Genomic DNA, 10,244 nt, shown 5'->3' with positions numbered 1-10,244 from the left:
TAAAAGCTAATAAAAGTTTGCATACGGATATTTACTTTCCATATTGTTGCCCGCCGTTTCTTCCAATTGAAAATTGTTAGAAACTTGAGTATTTCCTTTTCCCACTCTTAGGGCTTCAAAATTTTGGAATGTTGAGATACATCCGTAAAGAAAACAAATATTTCTTATTAACTAGAAATAAATATAGCTCCTTCTCGTGTACACTTATTTATTAGGAGTCCCATAAAAAAGGTGGCACGGTTAGTGTAGACTATATGTGCTATGGGTTGAAGATAGCGATTTATTCAATCATTGAAAAGAAAGTCTGCTTTTGAGAGTTGCAATTCTTTTTGGTAGTCGGGTTGAAACTCTGTATACAAAGTTTCCTGATCGCCATTCATATACTCCGTGTAAGCAGCTTCTTGATCTCCAATTTGAATTTTCTTGTTAGGTGAAGAATCAACTAACAACTGAACTTCGCAACTTCTTTCCATCAATGTAAATAAGTAAGCAGCCAGATCAACAGTTGTACCGACTGTAAGAAGCCCATGGTTAGTAAGAATCACCCCTTTTCCATTTCCTATAGCTCGGGATATAGCCTTACCTTCTTCTGCTTCTATTGCAACTCCCCCAAAGTCTTCATAAACACTATGACTTTTATAAAAGGTGCACACATCTTGGTTTATCATTTCCAAAGGCTTGCCAAAAGCTGAATAAGCTTTTCCAAACTTTGAATGTGTATGACATGCAGCATTCACATCCGATCTTGCCTTGTGAAGTGCTGAATGAATAGAAAATCCTGCAGCATTGATAGCTGATTGAGCCCCATCTGGAAGAATTTTTCCATCTTCATCTACATGTACGAGGTCTGAAGCTTTAATTAAACCAAAATGTATTCCTAAAGGATTAATCCAAAACGTATTTGGATCAACAGGATCCCTCACTGATATATGTCCAGAAGTGCCTTCTGTATAACCCTTTCTATCAAAAACACGAAATGCGCCTGCCATATGCTCAAGTATCCACTTTCTTTCTTCGTATTTATCTTCAAAGCTTGGAAGAGCGTAAGGATGAGCTGCCCCTAAAGCTATGTTATGCATACCCCTTTCACGCGTTTTATAATCTTCATTATTTGAGCCAATTTGAGTCAAGACTACTTTTGATGGTTCTTCAGTAATAGTTGAACTTGCCATTTCAGAAAAACTTATTCTTACTATGAAGTGAATTATAGATTTTAAATCTCAAAGTAATTACCTCTACTTAAATAATGTACGGAAAAGAGGTAAGGCGCTTATTCTCTACCTTCGACAATCTTTACAGATAAAGTTAGAATATATTTCTACTATCGCAACCCTTCCTGTTTTAGGAAGTACCCGTCCAACAATAGATCTACGCGTGAAATCTATTCCCTGCATGTTTGCAGCAATATTCAATGGTACGAAGTTTCAATGTATTTGTCGTTGATTTATTTCATAGATATAGGTTTCACCCACCTGGTCTTCTTCTAAGATTTCAACTTAAGTGGGAGTTACTTTATCTGGTGCCGGATTTAGTGGGTCATTTTTTTCTGCAGTGGTTAGTAAATTTGTATTCATAACCGGTGACCAAAGATAGGGATTAAGGACCTGTGCACTTATTACGTTTATGCTAGCCTCAATAACGTTTGTTCTTATCAATATACATGTATATAATTCAAAGCTGCTCAAACATTCCTTAAAAAAATAATATTTGTTTTCCAATCCCAAGCCCACCTTCGCTTGGTCTATCTTCAAAAATTATCAAAATTATCATAAATTGTTGGTATCTTTTGGTTTTTGATAGAAGATACAAACCTAGATATTCTTGAGATTTTTCTTATCTCTTCTGTGTTTTGTAACCTCTTTTAGCTCGCCAGCTATATTTTCTCTCTCGGATGCTAATTGCGTTCGCAATGTGTTTCGTCAACCTTTAATGAATGATGTAATCATTGATACCCTTCAAAAAATAACTTCTTCTTGGGAAGTTCCTAATATGCTCGTTTGACTTGGTGTCAAGTTGCCGAACTCATTGCTCCAGCAATGAAAAACGATACTTAAAAAGACCGTTTTTAAATAGATATACACGGGCCCGTGTTTTCTTCTAAATATTATTATTCTGTTAGTTCTAATGGAACAGTTATGACTAACAGTATAGGGCGAATATGTCTTTAGATAACAAAGAGGAAAGAGGAAATAACGATTATAACAATTAACAACGATCATCATTCAAGATAGGAAATGAACCTGGTAGATCTAGAGAGTGCACTTAAGATAGTAGAAGGTAAACTATTAGCCTATAGTACCATATTATGTAATTTTAGATATTATGTCGTAGAATGAATCTTCCTATCACTACCTAAACATATATACTATTTTAATCTAATTGTTTTGAATACTAGAACGTTATGTGCTGCCGTGAAATATCGAATTCTTGAATATTCTCCTCATTTACTATACATAAATGGATCATAACGACTGAATAATGTATTATCTAGTTGTTGAAATAATGGTTTAGATCGGTAGCTTAATTGGCAGTAAATAGGATGACAGATTCGAATTGAACAAGTGATAAAAACTTTTTTACTAATGGAAGGATAATATATCCCAACAATTTACAAGTATTTGGTTCCTATTATCTATGCATTGAAGTCCTGCTTAAACATATATATATCTTAAAATACAATTAAAAATTTGACCTGTCAATCAGTTACTTTCGGTCGCACCAGAGAAATCTAATCGTTTTGGCTTGATTTGGCTTTGACGACTCAGTAAGTTAACTACCTTTCTTTCTCCTGTTCTAGTATTGAAATATTCCACCTGAGTAGCATAATCAACGTCACCGTTCTTTGAGGCGGAACCATTTGTACTATTGAATGGGTTAGATGGTCTGTTAGGCTTTTTCGAAGGTGCCGAGGTTGATAAAAATGGATTCTCCATCTTCATGGGCTTGATTTCTTCGTAATCTTCGTCATCTGACGAGAAAATACTATTGAACGACTCACCATGCCAGCGATTCACAGTTTTATCATCTATCACTTGGCCTTTCGGGGTCTGAAGCCCCTTCCGTACACTAGGATGTCTCTTTACAGGAGACGCGTCTACTGGTAATAACTCATTTGTCGATATTTTCAAATTGGTATTTTGTATAAACCCGGATTTGAGTTGTGGCGTGGAAGCCTTAAATACATCATCTTCATCCACCTCCTCTTCAAAATTCAAGTTATCGTTTAATTTGGACAATGTTTCAAAACTCAACATCGGTGGTTTCAATGATCTCGTTTGGTTATGTGCTACTTTTCTCCCTGTTCCAACTGTAGAGGGTGTAGGCATCAATAAACCCGACAAATCTGTCGTTGGAGTCCGTGTGCCCACATTATTGTCGTCCACTGTAGCCTGCTTGAAAATGGCACCAACTATGCTTCTTTTTCTTTTATGTGATCTGTGCGGTGATCTCTGAGGAGTGAACTCGGGTGTTAATGGCACTAAATTACCCTTATTTTTGGTTTCAGTGTTTCCTTTAAGAAAGCTACGTGTATTTTTCCCCCCTGTGTATGGTGTAGCAAATGTTTCTGTAATTTTCACTGGTGTTACCGGTTGAAATGAAGATGGAGTTTTCATCACCATCGGCTTATGTGGTTTTGACACCCTCGGTGGAGTTGCAGGAGGTACAAACTGATTTGGCATTCTATTATCAGAGTAATGTATTAGCAATATTAGCAACGACTTTCAGAGCGATTTGAATGTAATATAAGATGATTTAAAACTCTATAAAGTACATATGACACGTCCTTAATTATATTATAATATATGCGTAAAAAGATGGCTGGTTATAAGATCGCACAATTTCTGATTAAGGAACGAATTTCATTTTTTTGCAATATATTGATTATTGTACAGCGTAGAAAGTGTGGATATGATAGTTAATATGATAATTAATGGGGGTTATATCAAACAAAAGTATGTACACTATTGACACGAAACTTTCTTTTGGATATTTTGACACCCAAGCCTAGTTCTAAGGTATCGTAAAACTCATTTATGGATTGTCGAATATCTGAGACATCGTAAAGAAGATAGTTATCAGTAAGGTCCAATTTCTTCAATTGGCTATTAGGTGTAGACATCGGCTTGAGTGTAAGCTTACGAAGACCGCACATGCTTAAGCCTAGTTCTTCAAGACAGTGACTATTGACAAAACTATGAGGAAATATGAATTCGTCTACCAAATGGTTTCTGTCCAAGAGGAGGACTTTAAGATTGGGAGGTATAGAGATATCGTATGCAATTGTCTTGATGTTATTGTCACTTAATTTCAACACATGCAAATTGTTTGTAGATTGGGAGTGGTGCGATGAGAAAAGCGGTGATTTTGTCGAGATATGTGAGATGAAATTGAGTCTTATGTCTAAATTTCGTAAAGCAGGAGGGACTTCCCACGCGTCCAAAGACTGTATCTTGTTGAGGTATAATTCTAGGTCAACTAGGTTTACCAATTGGTTCCAATTTACAACTTGTTTCGGACCATTTCCTTCATCAACGGTCATGTTGTACAACGTGAGGTCCTCGATCTTGTTACCAGATATGGATAGTTTTCTGATAGACTTGGGGAACTCGAATACCAGCAAATCCGTGATGTTGCAATCGTCAAGGTTTAGAGACGTCAAGTAGGAAGGAAAGGTGATTCTTTCTGTAGCCAGGTATACGGAAAAATCTAGACGATAACAATTGGAAAGATGCAAGGTATCTAGAAATTCAGGGAACTTGAAACTAGACTGGCCGTGCAACGTCGAGTCACCCGATGAAATGTCTAGTGATGCAAGTGGGGTGAATGATAAATCTAAGTACTCTAACCGGTCTGGTAAATATTTTAAATCATCTAAGCTCGTGAATCGGTTATTATCGAGCCTCAAGTTTTGTAAGTCGAACGGCCAAACCAACTCTGAAAGCATCTGTAGACCAAAATTAGTCATATCATTATGTGACAATAAGATCGATTTCAAGTTTGCGGGCCATGCATTATTGGATGAAGTGGAAATGAATCTGTTAATACTGTTGTACAGCAAATCAATCGTTTCTAACGTCGTTGGTAATTTAGATACATCAATAGATGTTAAATTATTATATGTGAGCATTAAGGTCTTTAAATGAGAAGGAAAGGTTTGCCTAGCTAGTTTCTCACTATCCAAGCCCGACCTATTCCAGAATAAGTCTGTAACAGAATTCGGTATACTAATGGTATTAATATTGAGATGCTCATACCACGATATGTCGAGATGCTTAAGGTTAGGTGGGAGTTTTATTTGAGACCAATCAATAATCTTATGCCCAAGAAAAACAAGCTCTTGAAGATTCAGGAGTTTCTGAAGATGTTTCACTAATCCCCCTAAAGCTTTTGTCATTGCAGCCCGCGAGAACTGCAATTTCCTTACATTAGGAAATGATGTGATCAACTCCAAATCCTTATCATCAAGCTCATATCGTTCAATATATAGATCAATCTCACATGATTTACCAATAAATCGTTCACGATAGGCTATTAATAATTGCTCCAAAGAGCGGAAATCTCCCCCCGTTATGAAAACCAACCGTTTGGGGTTGACGTTGGGGAACTCGCTCAAAAACTCGTCGATCTCTCCAAAACTTTCAAAATCAACTAGCCTTTTTATATGCTCTGGGTACTTACATCTATGAGGAAAATACGTGGGGGACAACATTAGGTGCATCTCCTTGGAAAAATACTCCTCTAGTATCAAGTCTGATATTTCATTATTCCATTTCATCATGAACTCGGTTATGTAGCTTGCAGGCAAATAGCTCAATACCTCCAATATTACATGGTTGGGGAGTTTGGGGAAGTAATCAGATATAAATGACGTAACTCTATCCATCATTCTTTCTTTTACGTACCTGTTCTAGTTCGATTTTGCTACTTAATACCCATTTTAAGTCTAGCTTGTCTTATGAAAATGCCATTTTTCATATTTCCTGCACATAATCAACTTTCTACATCAGGTCCACCAGCTACTACGAGAGAGGACTACGATATCCTGATGAATCTACTTACTAGATACTCGATTACACTCTGTTCCATACCATATCTGACATTAAACACTCTCCGAGCGATTTTTGCATTATATGCGGTTCTTTTTCTGAGCCATATTCTTTCCTATTACCGGTCTCAATCTAGCCGTATTATGCTCCAAACGAACGCCGCAATGTTTCGTGCAAGCACTAATGCAACCCTATGCCATCACAAGCAGTCTACACCACCCTACTAAGCCCGTATAGAAATAACATATACACTATATCCTTACTTCGTAGCGTAGCCTCATTTATGCCACCACCCCGGGAGTCAAGTGCATTTGAGTGCATTTTTCCCTCTTGCAGCATTACGACAGCACTAGAAACACTACAGTACCACTCATCACTATTACACCATCCAGTCGCCCCCCAATATGTAGGATATCAACCGCCTGCACCCTTGGTTGTGAATACACAGGTAAACCTTAACTGGCCCGGTATAACCTTCTATTGGTCCTTGTGAGTCATCTGAATCATAGGATAATAGCATAATGTCGTATGGGATGCGCTTAAACAAAGGGATAGCGCAACGGGGGGGAAATGTCGCATAAATATCGGATAATGTCGCACGGTTCTCTTCTGAATTTTCTTCCATCCACAAAACACTTCAACTTTGTTATAGTTCTTTAAGCAAAAACACATCTAGTTGGCATTATAAGATATTGGGTCAATCACTCAAGACAATTAGGTGTTTATTATTTTCAGTGGATTGCTTTATATATATAAATTGCATCTTTGCATCATTGATTTTCTACGAAACTTTTTTCACTCAAGCTTACACGTTCAGTTACGAGGAATAGATACTTATAATAATAGCAAGAGGTAAAAATAACAATGGATAAGCTAATTTCGTCTTTATTATGTTGTGCAGTCGATTCCAAGGATGATAGCGACGACAAAATAGTCAACCAGCAGAACAGTAGGAATAGAAGCGGTGGTACGGGTAAACCGAGGAATAGTAACAGCAACGGTGTGGACAAAAATAGAAGCCCAGAAGCGAGTAGCAAGAGCAAGGAGAGGGGCCAAATAAAGGGCGAGGACAAGGAAGTGAGTGGTCGAAATAGGAACAAAACAACGACCAGTCCTAAAGATAAAGTTGACCTTGTTGAAGATGATAATTCGGTGAATGAAACAGACACAATTACCAACACAAACGAGTCGAATCCAACGCCAAATAACCAGTCACAAGAACAACCTGTAATGCCCGAGGTGATAACAGACCGGGATGACCCGAACTACGACGACCCGAGACATAGGGAGACCGAAACGGGAGACATCGAAGAGGAGGAGGTTGTTTACGAAGACAACGACGAAGACTCCGAGTCGTTTATGGATTTGACCAAGCTTCAGGAGGGCCAGTCCTACAACGAAGAAACAGGATGGTTGTTGGGTGTGAAGGATGCGTCCTTTGGTAATAAGAAGTGTCTTGTGTTGGATTTGGATGAAACATTAGTTCACTCGTCGTTCAAATACTTACGGACGGCAGACTTTGTGATACCAGTTGAGATTGACAACCAGGTTCACCACGTCTACGTTATTAAAAGGCCCGGGGTGGACGAGTTTTTGGAAAAAGTGGGCAGGTGGTTTGAAGTTGTGGTGTTCACAGCTTCTGTACTGAAATACGGCGATCCATTGTTGGATAAGTTAGATATATTTCATTCTGTGCACCATAGGTTATTCAGAGATTCGTGCTATAACTACCAGGGCAACTTTATTAAAAATTTATCGCAATTGGGAAGACCTCTAACTGATTCGATTATAATCGACAATTCACCTGCCTCGTATATTTTCCATCCTCAACATTCCATTCCAATCTCAAGTTGGTTCAGTGACACGCATGATAATGAATTACTTGACTTATTACCGTTTTTGGAAGACATATCAAAATCCAATGTTGATGATGTGGGTTTGGTATTGGATATTTCTTTGTAAGAGAATATATCTGCTACCTCTACATATTTCGCAGCTTTTAACATTGCTGACTTAGGTTCTTTGTTATAAAAGTATAGAAATTCCGGGACCTATTAATAAACATAAGCAGGACTTATGATTAATCTACAAATGCTGCCCACTATGTGGAATCCACCCTTTCAACTATTTCTAAGTCAAAGTAATTTATTTATTGTCATCATTATTATTATATTACCTTCCCAATTGCAAATGTCATAGAAGGATAGAAACTAATTTGAAAGTACTTAATTCGCTGTTGTATCATTTAGAGTATTTTATTACTATTACTATTACTATTACTATTATTATTATTCTTATTATTACTAGACTACTGGAATTAATAAAAATGCCCTTATAGCTACCAGAATTATTGAATATTTAGGATTATATAAATATGCCTAGTTGTATCAATTAATAAATAATTTAATCATCTTATAATTTGCGCGATGATTATAATCTCATCTCAAAATTTTTTCTATTAGGTGAATGATTGATTCAATAATCTAGATTTATTTGCTATAGAATATACATAAATACCATGAAGCTAAAGACTATAAGTAGATCATCGGACACATATGTTCCTGTGAGAAACACCCAGGAGTCCTCACTTCCTAGAAATTTAAATCCAGCATTACATCCATTTGAAAGAGCAAGAGAATATACCAAGGCGTTAACAGCCACTAAGATGGAGAGAATGTTTGCCCAACCATTTGTAGGTCAGTTGGGAGACGGTCATAGAGATGGAATCTACTCGATAGCGAGAAATTTTTCTACTACTAATCAAATAGCGACCGGTTCTGGAGATGGGGTTATAAAGTACTGGGACATGACCCTGCGTGATGAAGTTATAAGTTTCAAAGCACATTATGGAATGGTTAGTGGATTATGTGTCACGCCGAATACTAGCCATATGTTGTCATGTGGTGACGATAAGACAGTTAAATTATGGTCTGTCAGCAAGAATGACTTTGATGCTAGTCAGACTGATACAGAGGTTTATACGAAGAAAGATAATGGATTAGTCAAGACTTTTTTGGGAGAGCACGCATTCAAAGGTATTGACCATCACAATAATGAGGACTTATTTGTTACTGGTGGTGCATCTATTCAGTTGTGGGACATGAACAGATCCAAATATATTTCTAATTTATCGTGGGGAGCCGATAACATAAACACTGTGAAGTTCAATAGAACTGAGACTAATATCATTGCATCTGCTGGTTCTGATAATTCTATTGTGTTGTATGATGTTCGTACAAATTCACCTATTCAAAAAGTTGTCACCAGTTTAAGAACCAACGCTATTTCCTGGAACCCAATGGAAGCATTTAATTTTGCAAGTGCTTGTGACGATCACAATGCCTACTTATGGGACATGAGAAAGTTGAACAGGTCATTGAATGTGTACAAAGACCATGTGGCTGCCGTCATGGATGTTGATTTTTCTCCTACTGGTGAGGAATTGGTAACCGGTTCTTACGATAAAACCTTGCGTATATTCCGTGCCAGAGAAGGTCATCTGAGAGAAGTATACCATACCAAGAGAATGCAGCGTGTGTTCAGTGTCAAATTTACTACTGACGCCCGTTACATATTGAGTGGTTCCGATGACGCAAATGTAAGATTATGGAGAGCCGTGGCTTCCGACAGATCGAATATCAAGTCAGCAAGACAAAGATCCAAACTCGAATATGATGCTGCTTTGAAAGAAAGATTTAAGCATATGCCAGAAATCAAGAGAATTGCCAGACACCGTCATGTTCCAAAGGTTGTGAAGAAGGCTGGTGAGATTAAGAGAACTGAACTTGATGCTTTGAAGAAAAGAGAAGACAACGAAAGAAGACATTCCAAACCAGGTTCTAAGCCTTTCGTCTTTGAGAGAGAAAAACATATCAGAGGTACTGCTATCAAGGATAATAAGTAGTTTATATATTCTATTCCATCTAGTATAATATATATACACGTGATGTTAATATGGTCAAATTAAATTGCGGGAAATTCGTGTATCGGAGTTCCCAGAGATACAGTATAGAGAGTAAACCGACGTGAATCATTATTAGTTAGAGGATTGTATATATATGAAGCTGATTGAAATAGGATTGAGATATTGAAAATAAGGAAAGTAGCTGAAGAAGTAGACAATTCAAGGTACTTGATTATTTAATGAACAGCGTGCAAAAGTGCATAGAAAAATACAATAAACGATATCAAATAGTA

General features: G+C 37.3%; 5 protein-coding genes across 5 annotated transcripts; 2 read left to right on the top strand and 3 right to left on the bottom strand.

Annotated features, from left to right (window-relative positions):
• Positions 1 to 284: 284 nt before the first annotated feature.
• On the bottom strand, positions 285 to 1,172 carry AC631_02885 (uncharacterized protein; the record flags this gene model as incomplete). The annotated part of the gene is made up of 1 exon (XM_015611715.1): positions 285 to 1,172. The coding sequence occupies one exon, from the start codon at positions 1,170 to 1,172 to the stop codon at positions 285 to 287; it is 888 nt and encodes a 295-aa protein (XP_015467492.1).
• Positions 1,173 to 2,699: 1,527 nt separating this feature from the next.
• AC631_02884 (uncharacterized protein) lies at positions 2,700 to 3,680 on the bottom strand (the record flags this gene model as incomplete). Its single annotated transcript, XM_015611714.1, has 1 exon — positions 2,700 to 3,680. The coding sequence occupies one exon, from the start codon at positions 3,678 to 3,680 to the stop codon at positions 2,700 to 2,702; it is 981 nt and encodes a 326-aa protein (XP_015467491.1).
• Positions 3,681 to 3,943: 263 nt separating this feature from the next.
• AC631_02883 (uncharacterized protein) lies at positions 3,944 to 5,884 on the bottom strand (the record flags this gene model as incomplete). Its single annotated transcript, XM_015611713.1, has 1 exon — positions 3,944 to 5,884. One exon carries the CDS (start codon positions 5,882 to 5,884, stop codon positions 3,944 to 3,946), a length of 1,941 nt encoding a protein of 646 aa, XP_015467490.1.
• Positions 5,885 to 6,911: 1,027 nt separating this feature from the next.
• On the top strand, positions 6,912 to 8,009 carry AC631_02882 (phosphatase; the record flags this gene model as incomplete). Its single annotated transcript, XM_015611712.1, has 1 exon — positions 6,912 to 8,009. The coding sequence occupies one exon, from the start codon at positions 6,912 to 6,914 to the stop codon at positions 8,007 to 8,009; it is 1,098 nt and encodes a 365-aa protein (XP_015467489.1).
• A 556-nt stretch (positions 8,010 to 8,565) lies between these two features.
• Positions 8,566 to 9,951, top strand: SOF1 (rRNA-processing protein; the record flags this gene model as incomplete). Its single annotated transcript, XM_015611711.1, has 1 exon — positions 8,566 to 9,951. The coding sequence occupies one exon, from the start codon at positions 8,566 to 8,568 to the stop codon at positions 9,949 to 9,951; it is 1,386 nt and encodes a 461-aa protein (XP_015467488.1).
• Positions 9,952 to 10,244: the final 293 nt, after the last annotated feature.

Source organism: Debaryomyces fabryi (assembly GCF_001447935.2).
Source record: "Debaryomyces fabryi strain CBS 789 chromosome Unknown contig00055, whole genome shotgun sequence".
NCBI lineage: Eukaryota > Fungi > Ascomycota > Pichiomycetes > Serinales > Debaryomycetaceae > Debaryomyces > Debaryomyces fabryi.
This window is presented reverse-complemented; position numbering and strand designations above follow the sequence as displayed.